This window comes from Pseudorasbora parva, chromosome 5 (genome assembly GCF_024679245.1).
Source record: "Pseudorasbora parva isolate DD20220531a chromosome 5, ASM2467924v1, whole genome shotgun sequence".
Taxonomy (NCBI): Eukaryota; Metazoa; Chordata; class Actinopteri; order Cypriniformes; family Gobionidae; genus Pseudorasbora; species Pseudorasbora parva.
In genome coordinates, this window is record NC_090176.1 from 27,718,086 (window position 1) to 27,733,702 (window position 15,617).

The 15,617-nt window shown below is 37.7% G+C and overlaps 1 protein-coding gene across 2 annotated transcripts in view; it reads left to right on the top strand.

Annotated features, from left to right (window-relative positions):
• Positions 1 to 9,146, top strand: part of itgb5 (integrin, beta 5) — a 33,418-nt gene extending 24,272 nt beyond the window's left edge. For both annotated transcript variants that reach the window (XM_067443730.1, XM_067443729.1), the window contains 5 exons: positions 2,959 to 3,181; positions 4,308 to 4,408; positions 6,242 to 6,361; positions 6,544 to 6,710; positions 7,461 to 9,146. In XM_067443730.1, coding sequence (XP_067299831.1) covers positions 2,959 to 3,181; positions 4,308 to 4,408; positions 6,242 to 6,361; positions 6,544 to 6,710; positions 7,461 to 7,559 — 710 coding nt within the window. In that variant the 3' untranslated portion in view covers positions 7,560 to 9,146. The remainder of the gene's footprint in view (positions 1 to 2,958; positions 3,182 to 4,307; positions 4,409 to 6,241; positions 6,362 to 6,543; positions 6,711 to 7,460) is intronic.
• The last annotated feature ends 6,471 nt before the right edge of the window (positions 9,147 to 15,617 follow it).

Sequence of the window (15,617 nt, forward strand, 5' to 3'; positions counted from 1 at the left end):
TTTCGTAGGGAAGGAAGAATGACCACCGAGTCTGTGGTGATGTGTTTTCGTGAGTGGAGTACAGGCCGCTGAGATGCTGAGTAGCCTGCTTGTTGTTTGATCCGCATTTCTGTAAACGGCTCACTCTCACAGCTCCAGACGGGGAAGTGAGATGCCCCTGGAGCAGAAGTGTGTTCTGCTGGTGGTTCCTCAGTGGGTGGAACTGGGACGTGGCATAGGTTGCACACCCTATGCTCTCACTGCACTCCAGTGATTACAGGGCTTTCAGTATTTTTCCAGATCCAAAGGAGGATCTATTTCAAGTTGACACCACAAGAAAGACAGACAAACCACAAACCATGACCATATAAAACCATGTTTTAAAACTCTGATCAGTCTGCAAGAAGCAGCGTAACATTAGATTCTGTGGTTGAATTATGTTTTGGTAATGGTTAAATGTTTAGATGCTGTACTTCACACTGACACAATAGTTTAACTGCAAATAAGCATAATTAGTTTCATCTTTGATTTATAGGGAATCTCAGCTTTATTTTTATTTCAACATTTAGCCTGTCAAGTTAATGTCAGTATATTTCATGTTTTGGTCATTTAAAGTCAGGAAAAAGGACATTTTCATCACATAAGAGTGGCTATCGTTCAAAAAGACTTCACAGCACTAGTGCTCAAGTGTACCATATTTAAACACTGCATTTTACAAGCACAGGCTCTGTGTTGACTGTGAAACTTTGCACCCTTGAATAAACCTGATACTTGAGGTCGACAGTAATTGACATATTTCAGTGATTGCGTGGCTTTGGACTCACTCATGTGTGAATTTGTCGAGTTTAACTGTGGATGTGGTAGAAACGGGATGAGGCTCATCCCCTGAGGCTTTCAAACATGGATCTGCCTTTCTGGCATGGCAACAGCACATTTATTCAGTGACCTAAATAAAAGACTGGATTTGGGAATGCTGGGAGTGCAGGTCTAGCTCGGCACATTAAATATGAACACTGTGAGTTCTGAATGCCTGGTAAAAAAAAGTAATTTTAGAGTAACAGCACCGTCACACATACACACATCTTTAAAAAGCAGGTGTGGAGAACACGCCACAACGCGTCTTTGTTCATTCCAGATTTGTTCAGAGGGTCATTCATTCAGTAAAGGTGTTCTGTTGGGAAGGTGTACTATGTGCTTACTGTCTCAGAATACACCCTAAGGTGTGGCACATTATATTTAACTAGCAGGACATTTTTTTTTCTTCCTTATATTACTCCCATAACCCTAACAGACTTGGACTATTAGTTTGTCTTTGTTAGAAAGACAGATTTTTAATGGATGTTTGTTGTTCACTTAAAAATAACTAGGGAACCGCTTAATTTTATTAAGGTGTATTATATCACTTGAAAACTTGGTGTTTGTCAGAAAAGAACTCTGTGGTTACACATTCCTGGATTGTATTAGTTCTGCTGTAGCCGCACCACAATGAAACATTTATTGTGTGGGATCTGACCAGCATGGCCTCAATGGACAGTTTTAGTACCCATTTTGTGTGCGTACGTTCATGTGTGCGTTTCTCACATGTAGAGTTAAATCTATATATTTCTGAAAAAAGTATCTTAGTCACCAAGGCTGCATTCATTTGATCAAAAAATACAATAAAACAGTAATGTTGTGAAATTACCATTACAAAAAAATATTCAAATCATTTTAAACAAAATGACAATTTTATGTTTTAAAATATAATTGATCAGTCACATTTCAGTGTCACATCATTCTAATAATGTCCATAAAGCATTCTAAATATGCTGATTTTGATCCTCAAGAAATATTTATTTTTATCAATGTTGAAACAAATTGTGTTGCTTTAATATTTAGTAGAAATTGTGCTAATTATTTAATTGGAAAGTTCAAAAGAACAGCGTTAATTCAAAATAGAAGGGAAAAATAAGAAAAATCAAGCATTTTGACCTCAAACTCCAGAATGGTACTGTATTCACCCCCATATTATTTTAAACCACATGCTGTAATTTTTCCTTGGAAAACAAACATTTAGAAGAATCTTGAAGCAACTCTTGCCAGACGACAGTAGAGAATATTACATATTCACTGCTTGTATGATTGCTTGACACCCTCTGGTTACTGTGAACTGTATGAAAGACTTCTTTCTACAGAAAATTTCTACTTTCTACAGGAAAAAAAAATCAATTGATGCAAATGACAATGTATAGTAAGTAGTTCACCCATAAATGACAGTTCTGTCACTATGACTTTTAAAGCAGATCATCTTTCCTGCAAATTAATATGTCCAACACAATGTGGAGACCTCTCTGGACTGCATAAGGACAATACTGCAACTTAGTATGTGCGCTCAATTTTTCCCAAAAATTTCCGTTCTTGTGCAATCTTTGCTTTGAGGCTGCAATGGCAGCTGATGCCACACCAAATGTCCACCTCTGCTTTCAATCTGTTCACAGCTGTTTTGCCATGAAAATATGTTTTGTTTTTACGCTGTAAGACCCTTCATGTTTTCACAAGTACTCTACTTCTACTACATCATATGTTGGGTCATTCACACAGCGACTACTTTAGCACATTTGCTTCACTCACACTCAGTGATGGAGATGAGACACATGCCAAGAATCCTCTTTGTTGGAATGAGGAGATCTGCATGTAATCAGTCCACTGGAATGTGCTGGGCCTTGGACCGAGAGACTTCAGAGAATGTGGGAGAAGTAGACAGCGGTCATCTATGTGCCATGACACAAATGTGGAATTCAGTAAATGTAAATGATGGTTCTGTGCAAACTCTCAATGTGTGTAAAGTATTATGTGTTTCTATGAGAGGTCTTTGTGTTTAGACTAAGTTTGTTATTGCAGGAGTTTTGCACATACCAACCATTTGACACTAAAATAAGAGTTTACAATGTCACAAGTTATATAAAGTTTATTCTGAACCTATCTTTCCCTTTTTTCCAGGTCATGGGGAATGCCACTGTGGTGAGTGTAAATGCCATGCTGGTTATATTGGAGACAACTGTAATTGCTCTACAGAGACGGCTTCCTGTGTGTCAGACGACGGAAAGATCTGTAGCGGGCGGGGCAGCTGTGTGTGTGGGCGGTGCCAGTGCACTGAGCCAGGGGCATTTGGGGACATGTGCGACAAATGTCCCACCTGTCCAGATGCCTGTGGAACAAAGAGGTATAAAACTAAACTAAGCTAATGTAATGCTGTTTTCAAAAGTTTATACATCATTGTTTAAAAAAATGGCTATGGGATTTGTACGGCGTATTGAAACCGATGGCATACTCTTGTGCTCTTTTGCAGTGATTCATCCTTGTGTTTCTTTAAATTGGAACTTCCTGTTTCTAAAATTTAACTTGATACATATAAATGGAGGTTGCTACATTCCAGTGAAGAATTGCAGTACATTCAGTGTTGGGTATAACTAGTTACTAACAGGGCTGGACTGGGGCTAAAATTTGGCCCTGGTAAACCCAGCCCATCCGGCCCACAAGTACCCCTGTGAACTCTTTTGCTGGGGTTAGGGCCTTAAATTGGTGTAAATAGATAAAACTAGGACAGGGATAAATAGTGGTGGATATATTGAATACTTAATATTGCACTTTTGTCATACAGAAATGCACTTGAAAGTAAAGCACTGATTTTGAACTAGGATTCAGTAAAGTAAATTTACTCTTTTTAAATGGTCATCATTTACTCACCCTCATGTTGTTCCAAACCTGTATGATGTTCTCTCTTCCGTAAAACACAAAAGAAGATATTTTGAAGAATGTTGGCAACCAAATCTTGGTTAGGCTGCCATTGAATAATGTATGGTCAACAAATTTACTCAAATGATTTTCTTTTGATACACAGAAAAATAATTAATTTAAGGTTTTGGAATGACATTAGGGTGAGTAAACATTCACATTCTTTATTTGAACTACCCCTTTAATGTTACATTGAAAGGTGCTTATGACCCATTTTCTTTTTCACAAAACATGAGTTCTTACTCCACTGTTGATTTGCTGAGCTTAATTCTCAAAGACTCTAGAAAGCCAGTATAAACATATTTTTGCACTAGTCCCATGTTAACATGTATAATGTTTAAATATTGTGGTTATACTGTCAGAACAGTGTTTTAATAATTTCTGTGGCATTAGGGAGCGTTAACACATAGTCTCCATTAGACTGATCGAACCTGACGGACCGGGTCTGAGATGTCTTTCCTTAATCATTGACTTTGTTTAGACTTAACCCTGTCAAACCTTTTAGTATTGTGTTAGATATAGTTTGAATGATTTTTCTGAATGTTTCTCCTCAGGGAATGCATCGAGTGCCATCTTTTTAACACTGGGAGACTGGCTGATAACCAGACCTGCCAGCGCATGTGCAAGGATGAGATCATCACTGTCGAAACCCTCAGTGAGTGCAGACTCAGAAACACTTGACATTGAATGATGTTTGATAGTTTGGCCAGTGTTTTAGGGTGGCTTCTCCATCGATGTATCTCTCCACCCTGCGCAGACACACTTTTCCTCTGAGACAAACTGACTAGAGAAAATTCATGTGGAGGAGTAACTTAACTCTTTACCTGCCAGCTTTTATTTTTAATTGTCAGCTAGTGCCAGCATTTTTGATCATGTTCACCACAATTTCATGAACCCAGAATACTTTGTTGTATGAATATCTAGACATGCAATATATCAAAAGAAAAAAGACCTTTTGCTTTAGAAAAAAAACCCTGTTCTTTATAAAAAAAATTATCAGCACTTGAATGTTGAGTTTAGTTTTTAAGTTTGATAAAAAAGCAACATTTTGAACAAAAAGCTGAGAAAAATGATCTCATTCAGAATGATGATCAAAACATACATGGAGTATATTGAGTCCATCGACACCCCCCCCCCCCCCCCAATATATATTGTATTTAGATGCTGTTTAATGTTGAGGATCACGTTATTTTACATATGCATATGATTACATATGATATTGCTTGTTTCTGCATCATCTTCGCATGTGTTTTGATCAAGAGATTCAATACTATCAGAAGACGTGCAATAGCGCTCCCTACTGTTTAACAGTGAAAACATGGACAGCTGAAAATTTCTGTCAATGGTGGGGAAGCGCTGTCTCACAAATCACAGAAATTTTCATCAATGGGAGGGAAAGAATTGAGGTAAAGGGGGTAATGAGATCAGAAAATTCTATCAACATGCACACTAACTGCCAGCCTTCCTTAACTTCAATCAGAGAGAGAACTTGTAACCAACTGTAATCATGAAGGAGCTCAGTTCATAGATCTGTCTGTTTTGCCTCTCATCAGGACACACCGTTGGCCGAGCACCACAGTTTGTGCTTCCAGGTCATGAATGTGTTACTCGGAGCAGGGTGAAGCACAGTTTGTGGTGTATTATGGCCAGCTCTGTTTATGTTATTATCTGGAGAATGTGAGTCTGGACGTTTCTGCAGCACTCACTGTTCTGTGTCCTACTGAGAAAGCCTCTGTTTACTGTGCTTCCTCTCAACCCTGCTATTAATTCAAACCACTGATATGTAAACTGCATAAACTTAAAAAGAATAGCACTTTAGAAAATTGATAAAGTGTTTAGTTTTTGTTGAATGTGGATGTTTTTATTTAATTATATTTTTATATATTTTTTTATTATTATTTGTAATTTTATTAGAGTTTAAATGCTATATATAAAGTTTGAGAATTTCTCCAGGGTTTTTACTATAGGTTTTATTGCAAGGGGCATTTTTTACACACGTCTAGGAATGCATGAATGAATGTTTATGGTTGAGCAATATGATGCTGGACTCATTCTCTGAGATATAACAGTGAAACTTTCAGGATGCTTGTGAACTCTTTAAGGCCTTTCCATGTTACCCCTATTTGTAAAAGAAGGCATTATGGATTTGATGTTTCACAACATTTTCCTGTCGTATGTGTCAGCTGACTTCCTTAATGGATTCCACATGTGCATACCGGAAACTTCCAGCTCTTTTAAAGAAAGAGGCTCCATAGTTAAATGACTGTAAGAAAGGGCAAGACTTCCTAGTCTGTAGAGGATTTTAATTATGATAACATTTAAACATTTTTGATTAATCTGGGTCCTTGTTAAGGAATGCAAGGGTCTGGTCCAAAAATAATTTCAAGATTATGCTATTGGCTCGACATGTTCTGCTTTCTTAGTTTGTTTCCTCAGCCACAGTTTGGACAGCTGTTTTATTGAACTTTAACTCCTCCCTCCATTTCAGAAACTGATGATCCCAACACCGTTCAATGCGTGTATAAGACCGAGAACGACTGTGTGATGAAGTTCACATACTCTGAACATGCCAATGGCCAATCGGTCCTCACCGCTCTTAAAGAGCCAGGTCAGTATTTAGCTTTACCTCTGTAAGAACTGCATTCTGAATCATGTTAAACACAAGTAAATGAAAAGAAATGATCAGAGTAAATCTTTTTTATTATTATTTACATTACTATTTCTGATGCAAACACTGTTTCTAATGACAAGGTTTATGGCCACGCATGTATGTATTTTATGTGTTTACAGAATGTGCTGTTGCCCCAAATGCCACGACTGTGCTTCTGGCAGTTGTTGGCAGTATCTTGTTGATGGGCATCGTGCTACTAGCGCTCTGGAAACTGGCCATCACAGTCCACGACCGCCGTGAGTTTGCACGCTTCCAAAGTGCACGTTCACGGGCGCGTTATGAGATGGTGAGAACTCAATCTACTGTACAAGTTTGCTGAAAATGTATACAAATCTGATATTCTTGACAGTGTGAAATGTACTTAGAAATGCTTGTCAAGATACTCAACTTGCTTATGATATATATTTTATACTACTGTCAGATCCATTAATTTAACCATATTATTTAGAATAAAAGTTGTTTACATAATATATGCATGTACTGTGTAAAATTATGTATGAAATACACACTCACTCATGTACATATTTAAGAATTATTTGCGTGCGTGTATGTGTGTGTATATATATATATATATATATATATATATATATATATATATATATATATATATATATATATATATATATATATATATATATATAAAAATCTTAAATATATACATGTGTGTTTTATTTTGGATGCAATTAATCATGATTAATCGATTTGATGGCACTAATATTTTAATTATTCATCTGTTTATTAATGGTAATGTTGCTGCAGTCTAATGTATTTATATAGCACTGTTTTTAAGATACTCAAAATGTATATAGATTGAATTGGCAAATCTATGCAATCATAACAACAAAAACAACTAGGCTTTGATTGAAACCATGAGGCCTTTTGGAAAACATCAGTAAGCTGGAGTGCAGATCAGTCATGATGATCATTCCAAGGCTGTGGTTCAAAGGCTCTGTTCGCTCTGCCCCCTAACCATGTGCATTTCAATGACTCCATCTGACCTATTTACTCTTCCGTATGTCTCTCGTCTTACTCCTAGGCATCTAATCCTGTTTATAAACAGTCCATCCCATCTCATCCAATGGAGACGGATTTCCATATGCACAATATCAAGTCATGCAACGGAGGAGTCCACTGATCAACCTGCATTTGAACGGGGGGGACATGGCAGGACCTGTCCAGTGCACCTCTGCACTACAGTGGAGGACAGAGCACATTTTTTGGTCTTGCAAACTTTTTGGGGAGTTAGATGGTTCCTGAAGATTGGAACGTATCTTACGATTGGGTAATGAACATTCATTGGTGAGCAGCAGTTGGACACATGCTGAATATGAGAAGAGGATTGGCTTGAATAGCTGGAGAGACTGCCAGCCCTGTCCAGAAACCATCATGAGCAATGGACGTCTATCTGCCATGGACCGCTTGCTTGAATATAACTCCTAATTTTCTTCAGTTCTAACCATACCTCTTGCTCATCATGATGGATATACTGTGCATTGTTTTATAGGCAAAGAGACATTTTTCTCGTGTATATATAACTGTGCCTTTCCCAGCCGTTACACATTTTACATGAATTAAATTTATTTAGCACATGTACAGTAGTCAGAAGTCATAAAGTGTGCATGAAATCAACGAAAGGCTAAATTATACAGCAACTCTTTAATGAAGAGATGAGTACTAACATAACCAGAGCAATAATTCTCTTAACTCTTGTTTTGCACAGTCTATATTAAGTTGAGGTTTATCAAGTAAAGAAAGAAATGCCACTCTACTAGTGCCATATTGCCACAGGTTGCTCATTTTTATAGTGATTTTCGACTGTACAGTGTGATGCAATAACACTGCCTGCTGATAATATGAGTGTCTTGTTTCTTTTTGGAACAATTACATTTAGAAGCTCCACACCCATCATATCACCAAGTACCAAGTAAAAAGTTAGACGTTGGACACCCACCTGCTAGTAAGAATTTCAGTCATGCGAGTCATGTTTGTGTATATTAAAAAACAAAAAAAGTCCATAATTACGGGTGTTTTTGCATTCAATTCAACATTATTTTAACATGAGCACCTAATTTTTAGAATGCTGTCACATTTAAGACACTGCAAGAGAAGTGAAGTGTGCACATTATTATTTCTTAAATTAATATGCCATCAAATGAACTCCCCCTCGTTCTTACAATGACATCTTATCTCTGATGATGTGTTTACGGCCCTGAGGGCAGGACAACCTGTCACACGTGACATCGCAGCAATAGTAAACTATCCAATTCATTTCCCACGGACAAAATTTTCATTCTGATATACGCCACTAAAGCGAAGAAAAACTGTCGCAAAATACACTAAGAAATTATAGTCTGCCCTGACCCAGATTCCACTGCAAGATTAGTGGTTGTTTATGCTCATTCCCTAAAATGACTTAATTATTATAAAGAAGAACAAATGCAACTGTTTTGTTGCTTCTGCACCATTTGAGTAGATTACATCATGAGCAAATGGTCATCAATTGTAGAACGGGAGCAGGCGAGGGAGTGTCTTGACTTCATTAACATACAGACCACAGCTGTTACAACAGGAGCAACTTCATTTACATTAGAGGTGGTAAACTGTCATGGGATAAAAGGCTTGAGATGAAGATGTTCTGGGTTCATTTTGACCCCGGTTTGACCAAGGTGATACATGTAGCCTACTTTTGTCACTGCTACACTGCAATAAACTACTCCATCAAGATCCTCGTCTTTTTTTTTTCTTACACATTTACACTCATAGTTTGATTTCAGCCTGACTAAAACAATATTTGGTAACTAGCTTAGGGTTCAATTCTCACTGTTAACTAGTTGCTTAGCAGAATGCATATTTCTAGGATATTGTCTGTTTATTAGCATTTATAAAACGCATGCTAATGCCTTATTCGGCATGACCATATTCTACACCCCTAATCCTATCCAATACCTAAACTTAATACCATACTAGCTTCCAAAGTCAGACTAACAGACCTAGATGAGGCAATGTGTATATCGGCTTTGTCCAGCAGGCATTGTGAGCTTGCTCTGAAAAACAGGTGACATGCAACATTGGGCAGACAGCTAAACACTGTAGCACAACTACACAAGAAATATTACTTTCAAACATACTTACAGTCTAAAGGTCTTTTTTTCTTCTTGAAGCTAACAAAACATGTCAGCACAGCAGGGAATGACACAACCACCCTTCTGTAAGCTGACGGGAAAATCTGACTTAATACTCAAGCAAGGTGACAGAAGCCCTTGATCTGAGAGGGCTGTGCACCTGGAGTGGGGGAGGAGCTTAATTGGCTGAAGTTAGCTTAGTACTATTTATTTGTCATATTCTCCTGTGACTTCTGATAAATCAGATAAGTTTTAAAGGTGTGTGTGTGTGGTAGAGAAATGTTTTTTTACCTGCAGCGAAGAAGATTGGGAGTATAAATCAGCCATTGTGTGTGCGTTTTCTGACGTGTCAAAGGATTCTGGTTCAGTTATAGAGAGCAGCTGTGTTTGTGATGGGGAAAGTGCACACTCCTTTTAAACCTAGTTGAAAACCACTTTCAGTGTTGATTTACTGTGAAACCACATGTGATTATGTCCCTAAGAAATTTTAAAGTGTGTTTTACCAGGTCTGGTGGGTGGTCTACTATCAATCCAGTCAATGGTATGGAGAAGGGTCTTATATTACATTTCTTTTCTGTGCATGTAGAAGTTGAATTTGCTGTAAAAGTCTGCACAGTAAATAGAAATCCTTCTCCCAATCAAAAGTAACCGCCATGTGGTCTCACTGCCACCATTTCCATGCTCTCTTGCCACACAACACAACCATGGCTCACATTCTGAGCTGAGACTTGGGTTTGCATGTAGAAATACAAATGGAGCTCCAGTGGTTCTTCTCTGTTGGGATGTCAACCCTGTGGTTTGCACATAAATCACGCTCTCAAGAGCTTGATGAACTGAATGCTGTTTTTCTCCAGAGCCGTGAGCCAGTATCAACAGCCAGAGCATTCAGACAGAAGTGAAGTGATGTCACTGGGAGAGGACGCAGCTCTGAACATAAGAAGGGAAAGTAGGTTTGTGTGTTTCAGTAACGTCTGAGACTTTAGTAGCTGAACAGCAACAGATGTGATCGTAGAGGCCTGATCTTCTGCCTCCTTGCGAAGTCTCTTGTTTTCCTTTAATTTATTCCTCATGTCCAAATAGGTGGTCTTAAGAATTTGAAAAGTTTTAAAGCTACACTGTGTAACTTTTTTAGTTTATTCTTAGCTAAAAACACTTAGTTCTTTCAAAATTATATGTGGTCATTAATGTATATTTACTTCTTTCAAGTAATAAAGTATTCTCGTAAGTTTATAATATGCCATTGAAAAAACATACGGGTGAGGGGTTCGAATGCTGGTCGCCATGTTGCTCCTCCATTTTGAAAGTACATTAGCCAAAGAGGGACATACCCGTAAATTCAAGCTTCGCCTTTCGCGTTTTAACACTCGATGGCACCGTGTCCAATGTGAAGAGGGGGATTGCCATGTTAATCTTGGACTAAATCAGCCGCCGTAGGAGTTAAAACTAAATCAGAATTGAGAGGAACAGAAACTATTATTCACTGGATGGTCATATACCTTTTCACCGCTAGATGGGGGAAAATATCATACAGTGTAGCTTTAAGCAAAAATTCAAGAATCAAATGTTTTAATTTAATTTTTATTGTTGTTGTTGTCATTTCTGTTATATATTTTTTAGGATTCTTTTCTTAATAGAAAATTTAAAATGGCAAAAGATTTTACTATAATTTCACATAATTATCTCATATCACATAATATTACATTTATATTATTTATTATAATTATCACATCAATGAATCCTTTGCTGAAATGAAGTATTCATTTCTTTCCAAAAATAAAACAATTTATTAAAAACATGTAACAGTATATAAAAAGAAGTATTATGCTTCACACAGTTATTAAGCTAAATGTGCCAAACGTGTGTTTCCTTCAGAGTCCTTCATTTCCAGGGAGATGTGATAACTGCCAGCATCATGCTTTACTGGAATGCAGGGTAGCCTGTCCTGCTGCAATCAATAATTTGTGAAGCAAATTATTTGTGTAAGCTGAGTTCTACTCACTCAGTGCAGATTCTTGGGCAACATGGCGCATGGGAGTTTTCACATGGGTGCCATAGTATGTTTATTCTTAATATTCATGTGGGTATTTAAGAGTCTTTTGTCTTTATGCCTGCGTGTCTGATCTTTGTCATTAGCATTACTCATTTACAGGTCCAAATTTCCATGGCCCCTAAATGAAGACAATAAATGACCCTTTTTAAGGTAGTATACATTCATTGCCTATTTGCATTGCCCTTATGTGGTCAAAAAGGAAGTCTGGCTCACATTATTTTCTTTGTAACATTAAATATTCACACAAATAATATAAGTTCAGATTTGTTTAATTTCGTTTGATCAAGATATTAAAAAAACAAATGGCTAAATGGCTTTAAATTACCCAAATAGTGACACTACAATTTATTAACCTAATTAAATTATTAGTTACTAATACTATTTTACAGAATATGTTCTTGGGGAATTGTAAGGCCCTTTTGTACGTTTATGGATGGAAATGTGGAAGAAATGTGCTGCTCTGTCCTATAGCACCATCTAGTGGATGTTATTGTTATTGCACATGTCCACAGGCCTCAACTTTTATTCTGCTGTTATTAGTTCAAATTGTGATAAAGTAAATCAATTAATGACATTAAAGTCTATTCAACTCATGTGCTATATTCCAACTTATGTCTTCTGAAGACATTAAATGTTATGGGTTTGGGTCGTTAATGATGACAGATTTTAAGTGAACTATTCTTTTAAATCAGGAGAGCAAGAGGAGAGAGACATAAGTGACTCATACATTTGGAGTGTGTGAGGTATGAATGTGGGCTTGTGTGTAATGGTTGGTGTGTCTTTGTGGTTTCAACCATCTCAGTATGGTGTAGACTCAAACAGGATGTTAAGTCATGGAATAACATGTCATTGTATGGAACTCTGCTTCTTTCTTCCAGAATGCAAGGTTGAGCAGGTCAGAGACACAATGGCTACATGAGACCTGGAGACCGAGACCAGCTTTAACATACATTTCTTTGTTCAGTATGTCACTTCTGTGTAGTTCACTAAACAAACATATGATAGTATTCAAGTCATATCCACCTGATCTTTTTTCTCTTCTTCTGTGCCTCAGTACTAGCCTACCTCAGTACCACTTTTTCTACCTCCACTTTTAGTAAAGGTTTATGACCTCAGTACATGGACATAGCACTGGAAACTGTTAATCTGGAAACAATTAAGTAGAGCAAGTTAAATGTACTGCACTTCTGTTTGATGAAATGAACTAATGCTAGACTCATAACAAAGTATGGGATACAAGCCAAAATTAATATCATAAATTGTATATACCCCATAATTAAGACAGATAAATGTCCCAGCTGATAAATGTGAGTTCCCGGGTGAACTTTTCTTTGGCAGTTTTGTGTCTTTCAGGGTGTGTAGGCCCATCTCAAACTCAGACTAGAAATGACCTAAATTAAACCACAAATTGAGCTGGACAGTGTTACAGGTTACAGTATGGCATGAAATCATCAAAGAGGGGAATGGAAATAACCAGTTTAAATTCATGTAGTAGGCAGGACTGTGAAACAGAGTGGGTGATTCAACACCTCTTAAATTTAAGATGAAGTACAACAGATGGATGTTATTTTGATGAAATCTGCTAGCAATTACTTTTGACTTTATGTTCCATATTCCAGTGAGTAAATGCAGTTATACAAGAATTTGAGTCAGGTTGGTCTGTTTCTGCTACGTTTCATTTTGCATTTGGGTCCCAGATATCAATGACAATATATATATATATATATATATATATATATATATATATATATATATATATATATATATATATATATATATATATATATATATATATTAATAATAATAAATTATTTATAATGCACTTTATTTTAAACAAAATCTCAAAGTGCTACAGAATTTAAAAAAACAATCAACAACAGTAAATAAATAAAACTGAAAAATAAAATAAAATAAAATAAAGAAGTAGCAAGTCAATTAAAAGCTCTGCTAAAAAGGTGGGTTTTAAGACCACGCTTAAAAGTATCTATAGTCTGTGGAGTCCGCAGGTGGTCAGGGAGAGCATTCCACAGACTGGGGGCTGCAGAGCAGAAGGCCCGATCCCCCATAGTACGGAGATTGGCAGTGGGAGTTTTGAGGCGATACAGGGAAACAGAGCGGAGGTTACGAGTGGCTGTTTGTGTGGTGAGGAGTTCCTTGAGATAGGAGGGAGCATCACCATGGATGCACTGGTGGGTAAGGAGAGAAATCTTGTACTCGATCCTGAACGACACAGGAAGCCAGTGGAGTGATTTTAGAATGGGGGTGATATGGTCGTATTTGCGCACCCTCATGAGGATCCTAGCAGCGCTGTTCTGAATACACTGCAGCCTCTGGAGATTTTTGCTAGGGATGCCAATAAGGAGCGCATTGCAGTAGTCCAGCCTGGAGGAGATAAAGGCGTGGACAAGCTTCTCCGCATCAGCCAGTGATAGAATGGGACGAAGTTTGACAATGTTTCTGAGGTGGAAGAAGGAGGTCTTACACAGGTGTTTGATGTGCGCTTCAAAAGTAAGCTGTGATTCCATTCTGACCCCCAGATTGGTGACTGAAGTGGAAAGTGGAATGACCTGATCAGAGAAAGCAATGCTGGTGATAACGGACTTCTGGACCTGAAGTGGAGTGCCGACTAGGATAGCTTCAGTCTTGGAGCTGTTTAGCTGCAGAAAGTTTTGCTTCATCCACGCCTTTATCTCATCCAGGCAAGTGATCAAAGTGGATGGTGTGAGGTCAGCAGAGGGAGATGAACTTGTCCTAAAGTAAAGTTGAGTGTCATCAGCATAGCAGTAAAAAGAAATCCCATGCCGGTTGATGAGACGGCCAAGGGGGAGCATGTAGAGTATGAACAGGGTGGGTCCGAGCACAGAGCCTTGAGGGACACCGCAGGTGACATTGTGTGACAGGGATGTAGCTTGTCCTAACGCAACATATTCAGTTCTCCCAGTGAGATAAGAAGAAAACCAGTTGTGGACCGAGTCAGAGAGACCAATGGTGGAATGTAAACGGTGAAGGAGGATGTTATGGTCAACTGTATCGAAAGCTGCAGTTAAGTCCAGGAGGATGAGAAGGGATGGGGAACCAGCATCTGCCGCCATCAAAAGATCGTTTGTGACCCTGACCAAAGCTGTTTCTGTGCTGTGTCCTGAGCGGAAACCAGACTGAAATTTCTCATAAAGATAGCTATGCTCCAAATGGACCTTAAGCTGTGCAGCAACAACTTTTTCCAGCATATATACAATATACAACAGCATATATATATATACAAAGGTCAAAATAATATTATATTAATAATAAGAAAGTAGTTAATAGTGAGAATTGAACCCTAAAATGAAGTGTTAAAACATAAAATTCTAGCCTAAATGTAAAAGCAAAGGTCAGATATATATATATATATATATATATATATATATATATATATATATATATATATATATATATATATATATATATATATATATATTATAGGCTAGATTTTTATGTTTTACACTTCATTTTAGGGTTCAATTCTCACTATTAACTACTTTCTTATTAGCATACATATTATTAGGATATTGGCTGTTTTCTAGTACTTATAAATATGTATATATGCATGGTGCTGCGTCGATCCCCATCGTCTGAATCATCATGAAGACCCATTATCTGGTCATCAGCTGTCATACCTCAACGACGTCATCAGGACACTGCCACTGGGAGAAATATAAAACATGGAGTGGACCACAGTGTGCTGCGGACTGTGCTATCAGCTCTGTTTCTGTTCACCATCAGCTCTGTTTTCTGTTCACCATCAGCTCTGTTTTCTGTTCACCATCAGCTCTGTTTTCTGTTCACCATCAGCTCTGTTTTCTGTTCACCATCAGCTCTGTTTCTGTTCACCATCAGCTCTGTTTTCTGTTCACCATCAGCTCTGTTTTCTGTTCACCATCAGCTCTGTTTTCTGTTCACCATCAGCTCTGTTTCTTTTCACCATCAGCTCTGTTTTCTGTTCACCATCAGCTCTGTTTTCTGTTCACCATCAGCTCTGTTT